This window comes from Petaurus breviceps, unplaced genomic scaffold (assembly GCF_028583685.1).
Source record: "Petaurus breviceps papuanus isolate PSGF00001 unplaced genomic scaffold, PetGlider_PUasm1.0 419, whole genome shotgun sequence".
Taxonomy (NCBI): domain Eukaryota; kingdom Metazoa; phylum Chordata; class Mammalia; order Diprotodontia; family Petauridae; genus Petaurus; species Petaurus breviceps.
In genome coordinates this window covers 13,220,368-13,241,094 of record NW_027186324.1, presented here as the reverse complement: position 1 = coordinate 13,241,094, position 20,727 = coordinate 13,220,368, and the positions used below count along the sequence as shown (strand labels likewise).

Here is a 20,727-nt window from a genome sequence, read left to right as displayed (position 1 = left end):
AGAGAAGAAGAGGTTAGCAGACCTTTGAGATTATGAACCTGAAAGTCTCTAGACTGGATTACAGTGATGTATTTTGTTCATATTTTTTTATGAGAAGAATGAATTCCTCAGAGAGATGATAATTGAACAGAGGGGTACTGATGCAATCGCCAAGGGGGAGAGAGTTCAGTGAGAAAAAGAGAAAAAGGCTCAAGACAGAGCCTTAAGGAACACCTATGCTTAATGAGTGGGATCTGGCTAACATCCAAGAAAGATCTAGGGATTGATGAGAGGGCAGCTCAGAGAAGGCAATGGAATAAAGAAGTACACAAGAGCAGAGAGTGGTTGACCGTCAAAAACTGCAGGAAGACTGAGAACAGACATTGAATCTAGTAGGTAAGAGAACATTGTGCTCATTGCCATTGAAGAGAGTAGTTAAAACTGAAGTTGGAACTTAAAATTGCAAGAGGTTGAGAAGTTAAGTAGGAGGTAAAGAAATGGAGGCAGTGAGTATAGACAAAGGGATTTCAACCTTTTTTGTGTCAAGGAACATGTGTTTTAGTTGTGGTGACATGTAAAAAGCAGGTAATGCAAGACATACAGAGTAGTTGAAAGAGGTAATATGAACGTGCAGGTAAGTCACTAACACCTGAGGTGAGGGTGAATGATGAGGCTCGGACCAGGAAAGGCCTTCTGCAGAAGGTGGGACTTGAGCTTGGTCTTCTGACTCTGGGCATTTTCAGTGGCTATTTGCCATGCCTGAAATGGTCTTCATCTCCACCTACTGACTTCAAGTCCAAGCTAAAGTCCCACCTTGAACAGGAACTTTTTTCACTTTTATCAGTTGCTTTTAACTCTAATGCCTTCCCTCTGTCATTTATTTCCCATTGTTTGTTTTCATTCCCCCATTGTCTTCTTGCCTTCCTGTTGGAGCAAGGTCCTTGAGAGAAGGCACTGTCTTTTACCATGTCTTTGTATCTTCAGTTCTTAGCACAGTGCCTGGTACACAGTAGGCATTTAGTAAATAATTGTTTACTTAATGACGGAACCCAGGGAAGCCCCTGCAGTGGGAGGGGAGTGAGCTACGGAGGATGGCACTGAGGTGACAAGGCTGAGGGGCACAAAGGCAGTGCCCGTGGAAGTCAATACGGATGTTCAGAAAACAAGAGGGTTTGAGGAAAAGATGATGAGCTGTGTTGAGATCATGGTGAGTGAGAGATGCCTACGGGACATCCAGTTTGAAATGTCCTGGGGATGCATGAAAAACGAGCTCAGGAGAGAGTCAAGGTTTGGATGTTGTAATGTAATCAAGCAAAGGTTCAGAATACCAGCATGGGTGCTCTCCATTTTATTCAGTGACAAAGTAAGAACAGAGAAGGTCAAAACATGACATCATTCAAAATACAGCATTTACTAAGTGTGATTAAATAATCTCCAAGGACTACCCCACCCCAGGACCTTCCATTCATTCAATCAATTACAAAGTCCCTGTTCTAAATACTACTCCACCCTAGGCTGTACCTTCATTTAGTCCACCACAAAGCCCCTCTTCTCAAATGGAGATTAGTTTCCAAACATAAGTAAAGTACATTCATTTGTTCAACCACAGAACACAGAAAGGTCAAAAGTTCCCCACCCCTGGATCACAGTCGAATCTACCCCAGAGTTACATCAAGTTTAAGCACAGCACTTAATACCCAAATGGAGGTCTTTTCTTCATCTTGACAGGAGGCAAGTTCTCAGCAATCTTAGTTCCTGGGGAGACAAGGCTTAGCAAGGCCACAAGATACATTGCCAGTCTCTTCATTAATTCATCCTCTGTCTGCAGAACAGTCCTAGAACCCCTGAAAACATTAGCAAAACCCTCTCCCAGGATTTCTGTAAACATACAACAAGAAAATCCTTCTTCAGGGCTTCTGAACCAACAGAAAGGTTCCCAGACCCCTGCAACAACAGCACTGTCCTTCACCAGTGGACAGTATTCACTCTCTGTCTGCAGGACAGTCTCAGGAGCTCTTAGCCAACAGAAAGGTTCCAGGTCTTCTTCAACAACAGGACTACCTTTCACCAGTGGACAAATCTGGCAAAACAACATCAAAACAGACAGACAAAGTACCAGCAAAACAGCCATGTCTCCTCAGTCCTTGGCAGCTCCGGGGGCAGGTCTCAAAAGTCCAGGGCGATTCAAAGTGGCCCCCAGCAATCCTCTCAGTCTCTCTCTCTGCCTCCACAAGGGTGCTGCTTCCAAAAAGTTCTTCTGCCTCTCTCTTGTCTCTCCAAATCTACGTTACCAGCTACTCCCAGTTCAGGACTCTCTTTTCACATCAACAAGTCTATCCCACAGATGGGATTGACAAGCTCTGGGTTTTAACACAATCAATTTGAAAACCAAGCCAATACAGGGGAATCTTTATATTCCATTACTATCACAGATATATAGATCTGGGAATCATCTGCATAAAGATTATGATGGGGAGGGGGGGAGCAGTCAAGATGGCGGAGTAGAAGCAGGACTTCCCTGTGGGTCTGGCTCCAACCTTCCCCAATCCATGTAAAAGGGGGACTCTAAACAAACTCTGGAGCTGCAGAACCCACAAAATGACACAGAGAAGCTAACCTCCCTCTGAGGACAGCCCAGCAGGCTCTGGGAGGGGAGCCCAGACCCACACCAAGGCTTTGGCCCCCGGGTGGGCCTGAGGGACTCTATATCAGCAGCAGCTGTGGCCATTTCCAGATTTATCAACACATAGATGTGAAGGACAAAGTGAGAGGTCAGTGCAGTCTGGACTTTGGTACCAGTAAGTGGGAGTGTGTGGCTTTTACCCCCGGGCAAGAAGCCTCTGAGTCACAGGCACAGCAAGCCAGCGCCATGTGGCAGCTTCACATCCTAGCCTGAAGAGTGTGGGGAGACCAAGCACCAGTTTGAGGGGTATTCGGTCTTGCTTTAACCTGCTTGGATCTGGATTGCAGTCTAGGGTGGAGGTCCTGGGGTGTGTGTCCAGCTTGCCAGAGTGTGTGGAGACCTCAGACAGGGCACCCATCTAATACCTCCAGCATCTGAGAAAACCCCAGCGTTTGGAACAAAGCTCCCCTGTCTGGTGGCAGAGTCCTATTGTGGCAAAAAGCCCAGGGGTCAAGTGACTGAGGGGCAACATGACCAGGCAAAGGAAACAAAGCAGACAGAAGATTCCAACATTACACTCCTATTTTGGGGACAAAAAGGAGCAAAGCATGGAACAGGAGGAAGACAGTGAAGTCAGAACTCCTGCACTGAAAGCTTCAAAGGAAAATACAAGCTGGTTATAGGCCATAGAGGACCTTAAGAAGCAGGTAAGAGAAGTGGAGGAAAAATTGGGAAGAGAAATGAGAACAATGCAAGAAAATTACGAACTGAGAGTCAATAGCCTGACTGAGGAAAATAAAATCTTAAAGAATAGACTAACTCAAATGGCAGAAGATGCTCAAAAAGGCAATTAGCCAGGTGGAAAAAGAATCTCAAAAGCTCAATGAGGAGAATCATTGCTTCAGAATTAGATTGGAGCAAATGAAAGCTAATGACTTTAGAGAAATCAAGCTGTTGGTAAACAGATCCAAATAAATGATAGAAGGCAATGTGAAATATCTCATGGAAAAAAACACTGACCTGGAAAATAGATCCAGGAGAGATAATTTAAAAAATATTAGACTACCTGAAAGCCATGATCAAAGTAAGAACCTAGAAATCATCCTCCAGGAAGTTCTCAAAGAAAACTGCCCTGATGTTTTAGAACCTGAGGGCAAAATAGAGGTTGAAAGAATCCACTGATCACCTGCTGAAAAAGATCCCAAAAAGAAAACTCCTAGGAATACTATAGCCAGGTCCAGAATTCCCAGATTAAGGAGAGAATATTACAAGCCGCGAGGAAGAAACAATTTGGATATTGTGGAAACACAATCAGGATAACACAGAATCTGGCAGCTTCTACACTGAGGAATCAAAGGGCCTGGAATATGATATTCCAGAGGTCCAAGGAGCTGGGGCTAAAACCAAGAGTCACCTACCCAGCAAAACTGAGTATCATGTTTCAGGGGAAAATATGGTCATTCAGTGGAATAGAGGACTCTCAAGCTTTCTTGCTGAAAAAACAAAGAGCTGAATAGAAAATTTGACATTCAGATACAAGAAGCAAGAGAAGCATGAGAAGGTAAACAGGGAAAAGAAATCATAAGGAACTTATCAAAGTTGAACTATTAACATTCCTACATGGAAAAATAATAATTGTAACTGATGAAACTTTTCTCAGTAGTTGAAGGGAATAGAAATATATATATATATATATATATATGAGGGTTTATAGGCATATGAATACATATGTGAATGTGTGTATATGTGTTTACAGGTATACATAGATAGAGGGCACAGGACCAATTTAACAGGAAGGGATGATACTTAAAAGGTGAAATTAAGAGGTGAGAGGAATATAATGAAAGGAGATGGGGACAGACAGAATGGAGTAAACTATCTCATATGGAAGAGGCAAGGGAAAATGGTTACAATGGAGGGGAAGAATAGGAAGGCAAAAGGGAATGGATCCACCTTATTCTCATTGAATTTGGCTTGGGGAGGGAATGAAATACACACTAAATAGGGTATCTCACTCTCCAGGAGAGTAGGGGGGGAAAGGGGATGACAGGGGGGATGATGGAAGGGAGGGCAGGCTGGGGGGGGAGAGACGTTGGAAACAACCACTTTTGAAAAGGGACAGGATCAAAGGAGAGAATAGAACAAGTGGGAGGTGGGATAGGAGGGAGGGAAATATAGTCAGACTTTTACAATATATCTACTGTGTTATTGTTTTGCATTAGCTACACATGTACAACCTATACTGAACTGCTTATCTTCCCTGTAAGGGTGGGTGACAAGGGAGGAAGGGAATGAATCTGGAATTCAAAGTTTTAAAAGCAAATGTTTAAATATATATATATATATAGTATTACTAATACTATTTTACATGTAATTGGGACATAAGGTATACAGGCACTGGGGCATAGAGATCCACTGGAAAAGTCGAAAGGAGTATGGGAGAAAATATAGGAGAGAGCAGATTGGAGGAGGGGATGTCCTGTGGAATGGCTATTTTGGGGCGGTGGGTAGGGTAAAAATGGGGAGAAAATTTGTAACTCAAAATGTGGCGGAAATGAATGATGTAAATCACAAGTTAGTAAAGCATTTGAAAAAAAAAAGATTATGATTGGACCAATGGATGTGTTGAGATCAGCTGAGACAATATAAGACAAAGAAGAGGTTGTGGGGAACACTTAAGGTAAATATTGGTGACAGAGATGGAGATCCAGCAGATACTGAAGAGTGACCACACAGATGGGAGGGGATCGAGTGTAGTGGCACAAAAACCTGGGAGGTGATCAATAGTGCCAAATGCTGCAGTGAGGTCAAGTATTCAGACTGAGAAAAGGTCATTGAGAAATCATTTATAGCAGCAGGTAATTTCAGTTGAATAGTTTACATGGGAAGGACTTAGAAGCAAGTGAGAGGAGAGGAAGTAGAAATACTAACTGTAAAAAGTTTTCTCTAGTTTAGCCACAAAGGGAAAGAAAGATTGAGGAAAGTACCATGAATGGTAAGGTCAGGTAAGGATTCTTCTAAGTAGAGGAAAAGATAATGATTGGGGGGCAAGCTCCTGGAGAAGACAAGAGGGCAGAAGACAAGACAATGAGCAGAGGAACTGGTCTTGGTAAGGAAAAGGGGCACCTCTTTTTCTAGAGAGAGAAGTGAAGATAGAGACAATAAGGAGTTCTGAGGATATGAAGTGAGAAAGGAGGAGCTCATAATGGGTCACCTTTATTTCTCAAGTATGACGTAAGATCCTCTCTTGAAAAAGGCAGCAGTACGTGAGGATTTGAGAAGCAAAGAAAAGATTTTAAAGCTGCTGTTGAGTGTTAAAGGTGATCAGTCATACAGAACCAATAAAAAGATTGAGCAGTGAGGGAGCGTCTAATTGAGATCAGATAATGTAAATTTCTAGGGAACCTAATCACCACGATGGTGTGGCTTTCTCCCTCAGGGTTCAGCTATACACAACCAGAAAAGGGGTATTAATTGTAGGGGTAACCTACAGTCGGGACTTGGCAAAGCATGACAGGAATGAGAAGCTATGGTGTGTGTTGGAACTAATGTTTTCCCTGGTAGCTTTTCTAAGACCTTCCCTCTTGTACACTGTTGAACCTAGGCCCGATCCTGGTATCATCAGGGTCAAGGAAAACTAGATATGGCAGACATAATACTACCTAACAGATCCTGTGACTAGGGATACTGAGAATACAATTTTAAGTATGCTAGTATTTGAAATCTTGACTCATGGGAGTAGTCACAAGACACACCCAGGTCAATGCATCTTCAAACAAACATTCTTAATTGTAAAAAAAAAAAAAAAAAAAAAAGTGGAGTTTCAGGGTGGCCAGGTGACACAATGAATAGAGCACCAGCCCAGGAGTCAGGGGGACTTGAGTTCAAATCTGGCCTCAGACACTTAATACTTACTAGCCAGGTGACCTTGGGCAAGTCACTTAACCCCAACTGCCTTCCAAAAAGTAAAGAAAAAAGTGGAGTTTCTTATTTATGTGATATAGCACAGTGTAGGACCATCTTCAGAGTACACACATATATTTGAATAAATGTTTTTATTTACCATTTAATTGGATTGCTATTGAATCATTTCAATCCTATCTGACTCTGTGACCCCATATGCCGGTTTTCTTGGCAAAGACACTGGAGTGGTTTGCCATTTCCTTCTCCAGCTCATTTTACATATGAGGAAACTGAGACAAACAGGGGTAAGTGACTTGCCCAGGGTCACACAACTGGTAAGGGTTTGAAACAAGATTCGAACTTGAGAAGATGAGTCTTTTTCCAAGCCCAGTGCTTTCTCCACTGTGCCACCTAGCTGCCCATTCATTTGTTAGATCTAGAGATTACCTTTTCACAATTTGGAAAAAATTTTAATATAATTGAAGGAAAATGATACATAACTTTTATACAAGAATACATCTCTTGCTTTTATGCATAAAAAAGCAAAGTATATTGAAAAAAACTTCTCATCCTAGAAGCCTGTAGTAAAGAATCAACAGTGTGAAAAATACTACTCTATTTGGTAGTTTACAGTAAATTTATGTTTATTTATATTTAAGCATATTTGAAGTCTTGACTTTCTTCTTTTATTCAGGTGGATTGCTTACGAAGGATCTAATTTCTTGGGAAGACAAATTTTGCTAGAACCTACTGAGATTTCCAACTGGTCAGCATTCAGTGGTTGGAAAACAATTGGTTCTCTCCGCCCCATCAAACAGGTAATGGGAAAAAAGTTTCCCCTCTTAGTACTTCAAATCATGATAACTCACAAGGGCCTCTAAGGTTTATAAAGAGCTTTCCTCATAATAACCCAGGGAGGCAAGTGGAACAATTTAAAGGGCCGAGAATTGAGTCAGAGGATGTCAATTTGGTTACAGGTTTTGACACTTGGTATTTTCTATGTGGCCCTTTCTGGGCCTTTCGTCTCATTTGTAAAATAAGGTTCAGCCACATGACCTCCCAAGATTTATTCCAGCTCTAAACCTAGATCCTAAAGCAATGCCATATAGGGATTATTAATCCCATTGAACAGATGAAAAACAGACTCAGAGAGATGTGATTTAGCAGAGTAATAGAGTTACCAGGCACCTTAGAGGACAAGTGGTCAGCCAAGTCTTGTCTGAAGACCTCTTCTGATGGGGAATCTTCCCTGAGGCACCTCATTCCCCTGGGGGATAACTTGTGACTCATTTTCTTTACAACGTGTACCCCTTTCTTCAGTTGTGCTCATCAAGTCAAGCAGGACAAGTCCACTCTCTTTCCCATGTGGTAGCTATCCCCACCCCCATTTCCTCCAAAGGTTTCTTTTCTCTTGGCTTAGATCCTTAGTGTCCTCAAATGACTGTCATGCGGCATGATCTGCAGACCCTTCACCATGTGGACTGCTGTCCTCTGGACTCCGGCTTATTAATGTCCTTCCTAAAATACAGTCTCTAAATGTGCCCTGACCAGGAGAGGATACAACGAGGTTATAATTTTCTTAGTTCTGGAGTTTGGGACACTTTGCTTGAAAATCGAATTAGCTTTTTTTGGCTGCCATGCCATTGATTTTTGCAGGCCATTAAAAATCCTCAGATCATCACCTTGTACTGGTGAAACTGGGTTTTAAAGCCATTTAATTTTCTGGTCACAAGTTTTTGACTTACAGTCAGTGTAGGGAATGCCCACATGGATGAAATCACACATCTATGAAATACTGAGGTGGTTTCCTGAAGCAGTGGAGGAAGGAAAGATTGGACAAGAAGCCCACTTAGGCAGTATGACAGCAACATACATAAAATAGAGTAGCTAAACGAGATTTGTAGCAGCGAGCATGTCAAAATAAGGAAAGAAACATAACTGAGAAACATTCTGAAGAATCAACAGAATGATTTTGATTAGACACAGTAGGAGAGTGATTTGTCACTGCTTGCTGTGAGGTTACAAACCCAAAATTCAGCTCAAATGCTGTCTGGGACAGCAGGCCTTTCTCAGTCTCATCTACTTGAGCCTTCCCTTTAAGGTTATCTTTCATCTGCTATACAGAATCTTTCTGTATGTACCTCCTTTATTTTCCCATGTTCTGTCCCCAAGTGCAGGGACTGCTTTTTGCCTTTCTTTGTACACACAGTCCTTATCACAATGGACAGGATATAGCTGGGGCTCAACAAGTGCTTGCTGACTGACTGAAGAGCTCATCTCCCCTGGATGTCTGTTCTCTTCTTTCCCATTTTCATTCTTGTGCTTTCTTCATCCATAAAAAACACCTTCACTTGCCCTGCCATTCCCTCAAGCTACAGGCCTACATCTCCTCCATTTCAAAACTAATCACTGTATACACATGTACAACCTACATTGAACTGCTTATCTTCCCAGTAAAGGTGGGAGACAAGGGAGGAAGGGAATGAATCTGGAATTCAAAGTTTTAAAATCAAATGTTTAAAGTATATATATACTATTATCAATATTATTTTACATGTCAATGGAAATAAGATATACAGGCACTGGGGCATAGAGATCCACTCTGCCCTACTGGAAAGTTGGAGGGTGTATGGGAGAAGAGGGGATATTCTGTGGGATCGCTTCTTTGGTGTGGTGGGTGGGGGAAAAACAGGGAGAAAATTTGTAACTTAAAATCTTGCAGAAATGAATGATGTAAACTAGAAGTTAATAAAGCATTTGATAGAAAACCTAATCACTGTAGAGTGGAACGGAGTACTGGATTTGGAGTCAGAGAATCTGAGTTTACATTCCAGTTCTACCACTCATTCATTACTTGTATAACCTCCCTAGGCCCAGTATTCTCATTTTTCAAATGAGGGGACTGAAATAGATGACCTCTAGCTAACCTTCCAGTTCTGAATCTTTGATCCTAGAAAGAGCTGCCTATAATTTTCATTTCTTAACCTTTCTAATATTTTCCCCAATTGCCTTCTCAAATGATCAGAGTTCTTTTACTCTATTTGTATTGTGCTTATTTCTTCCATACCATTATCCTCAAGGCCTTCAACATTGTTTGATATAGCTATAACCCCTCAACTCCCACTTTAAATTTCACTGACATCCGTAAGATCTTAAACTTGAAAATTCCACTTTCTGAGTGTAGCCTTCTAAACTTTTACCTGTTCACACACAGGCTCACAAATCTGGCCTGGAAGGGACCTCAGAGGACCTCTCACCTAAACTTGTCATTTTATAGGTGAGGAAATTGAAAGTCTGGCCCAAAGTCACAGAAACAGGATATGAACCCAAGCCCTCTGACTAGTGATTCTTCTACTCTATCACTATGAGATATTCTAAAAAAAAAAAAGTTTTTTTCAAGGAGCCTTCATTCTAGTAGGCAGAAACAACACGTACACAGAGAAATCCACTTTAATTGAGGAAGAAAACAGTAACAATTGAGGGATCAGAAAAGGCCTTTGGGGAGGAGGGCACGAGGGGAGTCCTGAAGGAAGCTTGAAAATGCTGCAATGCCAATGCAATATTTATAGCGCTGACTATCCTACAAATAGTCCCATATAGTGCTCGATGGCATAATATAACAGATTTTCCATATAGCAGCAAAACGAAAACACATATTTAGACACTAGAAAACCTAATCCCCAAACCGGTAAACTGATAACATCAAAGTAGCAAACAAGCTAATAAACCATAACAGATCAAGATGGCGGAGTAGAAACAGGATTCCTTGCAGCTCCAGCTCCCACCTCCCCAAATTCATGTAAAAAATGACTCTAGACAAATTTTGGAGCCACGGAACCCACAAAAATGACACAGAGAAGCTAACCTCCCTCTGACGACAGCCCAGCAGGACACAGGCTGGTAGCAAGCAGCCAGCACAGCACTCTGGGAGCCAAGCCCAGCCCCAGTGGAGCCGGAAGTCTTAGCCCCAGGGTGGCCTGACCAGCCTCTGGCTGGAGGGACTCCAGATCACCAGCAGCAGTGGTGGTTTCCAGAATTATCAACCCATAGATGCCAAGGACAAAGTAAGAGGTAAGTGTAGTGTGGACTTTGGGACCTGGGAATTCAAAGTCTGATCTGACCTTTGCCCCCGGGGCAAGAAGCAGCTGAGGGACCACAGCCCTGCAGCCGCCCCCACATGGCAGCTTCAGCACCTGGCCACCAAGCTACCAGTCTGAGGGGTAATTGATCTTGCTTTAACCTGCTTGGATCTGGATTGCAGTCTAGGGTGAAGGTCCTGAGGTGTATGTCCAGCTTGCCAGAGCGTGTGGAGGCCTCAGAGAGGGCACCCATCTAATACCTCCGGCAGCTAAGAAAAACCCCAGTGTTTGGGATAAAGCTCTCATTTCTAGTAGCAGAGTCCTACTGTGGCAAAAAGCCCAAAAGTCAAGCAATTGAGGGTCAACATGAGCAGGCAAAGGAAGCAAAGCACACAGAGCAACCCAACTTTAGACTCATATTTTGGGGACAAAAAGGAGCAAAGCATGGAACTGGAGGAAGACAGTGAAGTCAGAGCTCCTGTACTAAAAGCTTCCAAGAAAGATATGAGCTGGTTACAAGCCATAGAGGAGCTTAAAAAGGATTTTGAAAATCAAATAAGAGAAGTGGAGAAAAAACTGGGAAGAGAAATGAGAATGATGCAAGAAAATTATGAAATGAGAGTCAACAGCCTGACTAAAGAAAGTAACACCTTAAAAAATAAGACTAGCTCAGATGGCAAAAGAAACTCAAAAAGGCAATGAGGAGAATAATGCCTTAAAAAGCCAAATTTGCCAGATGGAAAAAGAATCTCAAAAGCTCATTGAGGAGAATCATTGCTTCAGAATTAGAGTGGAGCAAATGGAAGCTAATGACTTTAGGAGAAATCAAGATGGTGTTAAACAGATCCAAACAAAGGAAAAAATAGAAGGCAATGTGAAATATCTCACTGGAAAAACCACTGACCTGGAAAATAGATCCAGGAGAGATAATTTAAAAATTACTGGACTACCTGAAAGCCATGATCAAAAAAAGAACCTAGAAATCAGCCTTCGAGAAATTCTCAAGGAAAACTGCCCTGATGTTTTAGAATCAGAGGGCAAATTAGAGGTTAAAAGAGTCCACCAATCACCTGCTGAAAAAGATCCAGAAAACTCCTAGGAATATTATAGCCAGGTTCCAGAGTTCCCAAATCAAGGAGAAAATATTACAAGCAGCCAGGAAGAAACAATTTCAATATTGTGGAAACACAATCAGGATAACTCAGGACCTGCCAGCTTCCACTTTGAGGGATCAAAGAGCTTGGAATATGATATTTTGGAGGTCCAAGGAGCTGGGATTAAAACCAAGAATCACCTACCCAGCAAAACTGAGTATCATGTTTCAGGGGAAAATATGGTCATTCAGTGGAACAGAGGACTTGATTTCAAGCATTCTTGATGGAAAAAACAGTTGAATAGAAAATTTGACATTCAGATACAAGAAGCAAGAGAAGCTTGAGAAGGTAAACAGGGAAAAGAAATCATAAGGAACTTATCAAAGCTGAACTACTTATATTCCTACATGGAAAAATGATAATTATAACTTATGAAACTTTTCTCAGTATGAGAATACCTGAAGGGAATAGAAATGTATATGGGTGTATGTATATATATATATACGTATATACGTATGTATATGTATACATGTATATGTCTATATAGGAGGGTATATGGGCATATGAATGCATGTGAGTGTGTGTATATATATGTCTACAGGTATACATAGACAGAGGGCACAGGACCAATTGAATAGGAAGGGATGATACTTAAAAGGTGAAAATAAGAGGTAAGAGAAGAATATAATGAAAGGAGATGGGGAGAGACTGAATGGGGTAAATTATCCCATATAGAAGAGGCAAGGAAAAACTGTTACAATGGAGGGGAAGAACAGGAAGGCAAAAGGGAATGGATCAACCTTATTCTCATTGAATTTGGCTTAGGGAGGGAAAGACATACACAATAAATAGGTTATCTCACCCTACAGGAGAGTAGAGGGGAAAGGGAAGAGAAGGGGGATAAAGGAAGGGAGGGCAGGCTGGGGGGAAGGAAGTCAGAAGCACCCACTTTTGAAAAGGGACAGGATCAAAGTAGAGAATAGAACAAGTGGGGGGTGGGATAGGATAGAGGGAAATATAATCAGTCTTCCACAATATATCCACTATGGAAATGTTTTGCATAGCTACTCTTGTACAACCTTTATTCAATTGCTTATCTTTCCAATGAAGGTGGGTGACAAGCGAGGAAGGGAAAGAATCTGGAATCCAAAGTTTTAAAGTCAAATGTTTAAAATATATATATAGATATAATGATTAATATTTTACATGTACCTGGGAAATGAGATATACAGGCACTGGGGCATAGAGATCCACTGTGCCCTACTGGAAAGTCCAAGGCAGAATGGGGGAATATGTGGGAAAGAACAGATTGGGGGAGGGGGTACTTAGTGGGAACACTGTTTTGGGGTGGTGGGTAAGGAAAATTGGGGTGAAAATTTCTAACTCAAAATCTTGTGGAAATGAATGATGTAAACTAAAAAATAAAAGATAAAAAGGAAAAAAAAAAAAACAGAGAGCCCCAGCATCTTTTAGTCTTCTCACAAACCAATAAGATCAATATTTACTCATGAGCCTCTCTATCTCCTTGCCTGAGCTCCTCTCTCCCACTGTCTCTCTAGCTGTGCCACCCAGTTTCCTGTGTACTCTGCCCCACCCTTTAACAAAGTCCTCCCATCACAGGCTTTATGTGATTACATTCAGGCTGTTACAGGGCAGAGTTTATTTTCAAAGCAGGGACAGTCTTCAAATACTCATTCCCATTACATTCAACCCCAAGATCTTTCATGTCCCTTATATGGCAAAAAATGCATTAATACATTTCATTACATAGGTTTATAGGACTTTAGGGATAACTGGTGGGGTAACTGGTGTCAGCAGAACTTTGCAACAACATAACGGATAATAGCACATAAAACAATATCTTAGGGTGGGGACTTGGGCACAAGCAGATGTAAGAGGGAATGGGTGTATTCTAGAGGCCATCTGTCCAAAGGTTCAGGGGTAGGGGGATGGCAGGTAGGCCAGTTTGGCTGGAAGAAGGTACAAATGTATAAAGATTAAAATAGATTTAAAAAATGCAGTCCGAGGAGACCTTGTTATTTTATCTGAGAGGCAATAAGGAGCCACTGAAATCTGAGCTTTGGGACTCTTGCTTTGGCAGCTGTGTGAAGCAGTAGAGAGACTGGGTCCAGTTGGGAGGCTATTTCAGTAGACCAGGCCAAAGAGACAGTAGTGGCTGGGTGAGGAAAGAAAAGGGGATGCAAGCAAGAGAGGTAGAGGCAGAATCAACAAGATCTGGCAACTGACTTAGGATGTGGGGAGAAAGGGATGCATCAAGGAAGAAGCTGGTGCCCTTGAAAGAGAAGGGAGGTTTAGGTGAAAGTACTATGGATTCTGAATTAGAGATATCTGTGAGAACATCAGGGTTGAAAATATTCCCCTAATATCGTAGAAAAGAAGTGCACAAGAAAGAGGGAGGCTGTGTACATGGACTGGAAAGCCGTCTGTCTCTGTAGCAAACACATGGGAGCTAAGTAAGTCCTCAAAGAGAAGAGCAGCAGTCCCAACCGAGCTTGGAGGGAAGGGGGCACTCAGTGGGCAGAAAGAAGGATGATGATCCAGAAGAGGAGATAAAGGAACAGTCAGATGCAACCAAGGGGAAAATGTTCCCAGAAGGCACTGTTGAGGTGGCAAGGGAAGGTGATGAAGACACTCCATTTACAAGATTGATTTGCTTCCTCGACTTCAACCTGGTTCCTCTTCAACTACCAGCAGGTCTAAAGTTTCATGGTTTTATTGACTGGCTTTACTTCTTTAGCATTGTCCTCTCACCCAGTTTACATGCTGTCTTGAATATTTTTAGGCTCCAAGTTGAGATATTAGCACTGAGAAGTCTACAACCGTGGGAGAACTTCTTAAGGCAATGATCAGTCATAAGATGGAAAGAATAATTAATCTGGAGTCAGCTCCTGGCTCTGTTACTTAGCTCATGATTTTGAGCAAGTGACTTTTTATTTCTGGGCCTCAGTTTCCTAGCTGTAAAATGAAAGGCCCCTTTCCAGCTTGGATTTCCACTGTACTCTGATAGAGTAAAACTGATGATAGAGTACAGTTCCTCTCCCCCTCCACCCCCCGCAGGTCTCAATCGACAAATGATATACATATCCCTTTCTACCCTATCGAAACAACTGCTTTATTCTCCAATTTGTCTGGAAAATTAGTTAAGTACCAAGGTTAAATCCCAAGCACCCCAGTTTAAAACAATTGTATCTCTTTTGTTTTAGCCTTCAGTATATATCAGAATAAAGAACCGAGCCCAAGGTGAATATCTAACAATCACTGGAAATCTAGCAGATTTGAGGACAATGTCAGTATGTGTTTCTCCCTATAATGGAAAAAATACCCAAATGTGGTACTACTGTCGAGGACTCTTTAAATCCAAGGTAAATGACTTTAAAAACTGGTGCTTTATATCCTTAATCCTATTCCTTTTTAAGCTAATAATTTATTTAAATTAATGTACAGTGTGTACATAATATATAATATATATAAGCATAGGTGGCACAGTGGATAGAGTGACAGGCCTGGAGTCAGAAAGACTCATCTTCCTGAGTTCGAATCTGACCTCAGACTTACTAATTGGGTGACTCTGGGCAAGTCACTTAACCTTGTTTGCTCTAGTTTCCTCATCTATAAAATGAGCTGCAGGATCTTTGCCAAGAAAACTCCAAGTGGCTGTCACAAGGAGAAGAATTTTGTTGCCATCCCATTCAACTGTCCTTCAGTTCTCTTGTATTGAGATCCAAAGACAAAGGACACCTGCTCCTTGTAACTGGATGATTAAACAAGTAACACTTATATAAAAACGCTGCAGAATTCTAAATGTCTTTACACGTTATAACGGCATTTCTTTCTTAAGAGATGGTGGCATGCATTTACACAGGCAAGAGAGCCTTTCTTCCTGCTTATCCTACTGCCTTCAGTGGCATAGGAAAAAAACTGGTCTATTTCCAAGAAAATTCCAGGTAGCAGAAGCTGTTTGGTGAGACCCCACCACACCTAACTGAAAAATCAGACTGATCTAGTTCACATGAATAAAGGACCTTCAGTTCATAAACTCTATCTATGGGTATTTGTGTTAATTTTTTTTTCAAGTTTTCTCTCAACGTGTTCATAAACTGAAAACAGTCTGTTTTGATATAACCTCTCTATTAAGTGAAATAAAGTGAAATAGCTATTCGGTATGGAACTCACCCTTTCTGTTCCACTTGCCATCATAGTTTTATCTCTCTTAAATATTTTAGGCAAATGATACGTGTCTTGATGTTATTGGTGGAAAAGATGCACCTGGGGCTAAAGTGGCCGTGTGGAATGAGCATGGGAAGCTTAGGCAAAAGTGGAGGATGAACAAAGATGGAACCATCAGCTCTTACCTCAGCGACCAGCTTGTCCTTGACATTAAAGGTATGCACTTACAGAGCACTGCACATTTATTTAGGGTCTTTTTATCCAAATAGTAACATGTTAAAAGTCTACATGGGCACAAATTCAAGATAAAGTAACTGGACTGCATGGATGATGGAAGCAGAGTCCCTTAGTGGAGAGAGAGAAATTAAGAGGATCTGTGATCACTTAGATGGGTAAAGAAGTTTTCTGCTCATCCACAGCTTATGCTGTATTTCTTATATGGCCCATCGCAATTACTGTACCCCATAAGTCATATTTTACTCTTGTTTTGAAAAAAAAAATAGACATCCCTGCCCTTTCTTAAACCAGCTTATCTGTTCCTGCCTCATAATTCCTTTTGACTACAGATAGTTTCTTTCGTCTAGTTATACTTTAAAGTATGGAAAGTGCTGAGCTTTATTTTTCTCATCTCTAAAAGCAGATTGGACTAGATGGGTTCTCAGTTCTATAAATCTCACAACTCAGTGATGTAGGGACTGTTATTAAATAATTCTTATTTTACTTTTGAGGGAACTGAGGCTGAGAGGTTTAAAAAACGTGTCCAGGGTCACACAGCTCATTAAATGAGAAGGGTTTTGAATCCAGGTTTTCCCAAATCCTGTCATAATGCTTACTTCCTTTCACACCTGCCAATTTAACTAAAGACCTGGGTTGAAGTTCTAAGAAGCCTATTCACTGAATGGGCAGTACCTCACTCTAAGTGAGTACCTGACGAGGCCTCAGCCTAAAAGGGCCAGGGTCTCTCATTGCTTCCTGGGTCATCTACAGTCATCTGATAAATATCAGGTCATTGGACCCAGATAGCTCTGGTGGAGAAAGTGAGGCTGGTGACCTTGCACAGCCCTCCCTCACTCAAATCAAAGTCATTTCCCTGATGCCATGGTCCTCTTCAGTGGGGGAAAAAAAAAGGACAACCCCCTTCCCCCACATGGCCCTAATTTCTCGATGAATGCCTTAAAGCTGTTCTCTAAGACAAGCATTTTCCAAACCAGAAGTTCCCCATCTCTGATGAAATCATAGGTCCACATCCCTTTCCCCTTCATAACCACCCCTTCTTTCCCTTTTCCCATCCCAAAAAGATGGGAATACTCTCATGGAAACATACTGTTGGTTTTAGGACAATCATTACATCAAGACCCAGTCCTCCTGCTTTTTTTTTAACTTGATTGAAATAGATTCTAGATTAATGTACAGTAAATGTGTGTCTCCACGATCTGTTTGAGAGCACTTTGTAAATTACAGTTACATCCAGAGTTTAATTAACCTGTTTTTCCCTATTTTAGGAGGAAGTTATTGTGATAAGACACATATAATAATAAACCAGCCTCTGGAGGGTGAACCTACACAGCAATGGGACATTGAAATATTGTGAATAAAATCACCGTCATCACTAAAAGAGATGCTAAGGAAGGTAGAACTGTTTCCCTCATTGTCTTAAGCATGTGAAAAGTGAAACTTACTGAGGTCACGGACCACCTGAACATAAGCAGATAGTGGACTTGTTTAGTCTGTTTACGGACATGGATTTCTAAATCATTTCGTTTGAGCCACAGAGAGGCCGGGGGGGAGCCAAACACTTTTGCCACTTTCTTCATAAACTTACAGATGCTTCCTGTGTCACTAAGATGACAGATGACTTGGATTCCTTGATGTGCCCTCTTCTCTTTAAGCTCATCTCTCCTTTCTGTGACCATTTTTCTCGATGGGGATGCTGGGGGGGCACAGTGTCTACTGTGCATCACTCTCTACCATTTTTTTTCCTAGAAAGCTATCCAACACAAATAAGCAAAAAGTCCTTCCAACTTGGGTTAGCCAGGCTCACATTTGTGTTGTTGCTATAAAGGTTAGTGTTCTCAATGAGTTGTCAGTCCACTTATGCTACTAATAACTACTACAGGGTGACTACACAGACTAAATAGTATACGTGTGTGTGTGTGTGCACACGCATGTGCGTGTGCAAGTATGTGTGTGTATTCCTATATCGTGGGGAACTCTACTGGTCAAGTTATACTTTTGTCAGAATCAGAGAAGTAAGAACAGAGGGGCTGTTAAAGGTTATCTGAAAAGCAGGTTAGCCCATCTTCTAAAGCATTAGCAAAGCGACTACTGGGAGTGATTAAAAGCAGCACCCTCAACTCTTCCAGGATTAAAAGCACAACTCTGTACGGGATCGTTCCTGTTGCTGTTTTAAAAGATGCAGTCAGTACTTCTATTTTTGAAAAAGCACAGATGACAACAACGAAGGCCTTTGGATAGAAAAGAGGGCAATGCAAGTACTGTGGGAAAAAGGCAGTGTGGATCCACCTCTGATTTACTGATCCCAGAAGCATTAAATTCAGGCCTAGTTTTCTTTTGAAGCTAGTCTTCTTTCTTTTTACTTTACATAACAAATACAGCACTTGAGAATTCCCTCCAAAAGAAGTTAAGCCAAATTATTATTCTGTCTACTTGAAATGGTACAAAGCTCCAATGTTAGTTTGAAATTAAAGCACAGTTGTGTTTTAGGCCTGCACCATAACCAGATTTTTTCCCCCTAAAATATGGGATGAGCAGATTTCATTAAAAGACAGCCTCCTTAGGTCCTCTCTACCCCTAATTATTCTTTTATAAAACATTTTAAGTAGTCAAACAAGCAATCAGCAAAATCAGGTAGGAAATAACAATCTTTGATATATTTCAGGTAATTCCACTTTTTCACTTTCCTAGTGAATGATTAAGGTATTTTTTTCTACCTGAATTTAGATAATTTACTCTAGACTGGATTAGAAAATGCATTGAAACACCCCAAATTTCTGGCCAGAAAGCATATGAAAACACCTCTATTTTTATATACTCAGATGAAATTTCAGTGATATTTTTCAAATATCAGTCTCCTTGCACTTTAGAATGTAAATTGACAGTAAATATGTTAAATTCAGACCTAGATTTGCTGTTCTGATTTTTTTTATAGTAACCTGATCTTTCAATGTAAATATTTAAGAGTTATTATTTTTCTGGTATTTAAAACTGAAGAGACAGCAGTTGTTTTTTTTTCCTTTTGTCATCTTGGCTCCTTTCAAGAAGCATTTGTAAGAAATCCAATGGACCCATTGATGTGAATGCATCTCGCTGCTGTGCCAGTGTTACTTGATGGAACTTTTTATAACAGGAGAAACTGAAGGCTTCAAAAATTTTAATGGAAGCCTTCCTTGTGCACACATACAAGGAACCTGTATATTTTTACTGTAAAAACTAGATTTAAAAGAAATTTCTTCTAAATTGTTTGAAAGAATTTCTTTCTAGAATTTCTTTCTTTCAAGTTGGGGTGGTTTTTAAAAAGTGATTCTATCCAAAGGCCAAGGCCAGGCACCACATTTAAACTGAAGAGAAATCAGAGCTGTGCTTTTCTTTACAACACTGGACTAAATAAAATGAACTTGTCATACACAGATGTGGTTTCTTCACTTTTCAAATGTCCCTTTCTGAAAATAAAGGTGGCCAAATAACTTAGCACATATTCATACGAACACTGTTTGAGGGGCTAGATCTGGTCACCTGAATGTTATATTCAGCAAAGCCGGGGCAGGTGCTGTTTTTCTCCCACTGGCTAATACAGTTTTACTTTAACATCTACCCATTTTGCTCCTATTCAGAATACTTTGAATACTGATGTTGAGAGTAGTTTAAAATGAACCATCTTAAACAGACCTTTTTCCTAAAACAGGATGAAGATTTGGCTGGAAGATAAGGCAGACAGTAGGACAGTTTTCCCTGTGGGCCTAAGCAAAGATAGCAAATGATTCTTTATTAAGTAAGTGGAAAAATTGTTTTACCCTTTTAAAGGAAGTGCTGACTTGGCACAGGCACTAGGTTACTTCCATTAGGCATTCAGTCCAGAGTGCTAACACCAGGTTTTCTTTCTCTGCATCTGTATTAAGTTTCAGTTCCTTAACAGAAATAATTTCAGAACTCCAAAGTTGTTTCAGGGCATCCTTATAAGACAAAGGAAAGCGAAGTCCGAGAGCCTGAAGGGGGGAAAAAACCCACTTTGTTCAATATTTCCCAAACTATATTCCACAAAATCTTGGTGTTCTATAAGCAAATTTCAGTGCTACAGTGAGGCCTCTAGGAGAGTCCTATATATCCCATGTCCTTTAGAGAAAGGTATGACAACTGTGAATGAAAGGTACTCACTGTCCCTGCTGGAAACCATGAAAATAGAGACAAAAAAATGAGATACGTGCACATAAAAACAATGAGTAAGGCTGATAAAGGCCATTAAGTGTTTCTCTCATGACTCAGTAGGTATAATACTATGTCTACTATACTGACTGTCAAAACTGCCAATGATTACCGTGACCAAATATAACAAATTCTCCTTATTTCCTTGTCTCTTCCCTCATTCATCCTGTAAGCCTCCCAAGAGTTAACCACTGTAAAGCTACAAAAGTGTCAGTGGTCCAAAGTAGAGAATTCATGTAATGATTCACGGCAGGGGAAGCATCACGGCAAAAGGGAAAGGCCATTGTATTAAGGTTCTTTTCCGACCCTAGAGCCTGGGATAAAGTGCTTTGGCAGCGACCTCCCTGTGTTATTCATATGTCCCTTATTATGTCCTATCCCAAAAGGCTCAGTTTTGAATCAATCTTGGGATATCATCAGA

At 41.0% G+C, this 20,727-nt stretch overlaps 2 protein-coding genes across 10 annotated transcripts in view; one reads left to right on the top strand and one right to left on the bottom strand.

Moving 5' to 3' along the window:
- The window catches only part of CRYBG3 (crystallin beta-gamma domain containing 3), a 145,868-nt gene extending 126,355 nt beyond the window's left edge, over window positions 1-19,513 (top strand). For both annotated transcript variants that reach the window (XM_069100731.1, XM_069100732.1), the window contains 4 exons: window positions 7,200-7,323; window positions 14,903-15,061; window positions 15,923-16,082; window positions 17,369-19,513. In XM_069100731.1, the coding sequence (XP_068956832.1) occupies window positions 7,200-7,323; window positions 14,903-15,061; window positions 15,923-16,082; window positions 17,369-17,457 (532 nt within the window). In that variant the 3' untranslated portion in view covers window positions 17,458-19,513. The remainder of the gene's footprint in view (window positions 1-7,199; window positions 7,324-14,902; window positions 15,062-15,922; window positions 16,083-17,368) is intronic.
- The window catches only part of RIOX2 (ribosomal oxygenase 2), a 56,350-nt gene that overhangs the window by 3,635 nt on the left and 31,988 nt on the right, over window positions 1-20,727 (bottom strand). For 6 of the 8 annotated variants that reach the window (XM_069100735.1, XM_069100739.1, XM_069100736.1 and 3 more), the window contains one exon: window positions 19,898-20,089. The exons of the other annotated variants lie outside the window; for them this stretch is intronic. In XM_069100735.1, the coding sequence (XP_068956836.1) occupies window positions 19,931-20,089 (159 nt within the window). In that variant the 3' untranslated portion in view covers window positions 19,898-19,930. The remainder of the gene's footprint in view (window positions 1-19,897; window positions 20,090-20,727) is intronic. 8 annotated transcript variants of the gene reach the window in all.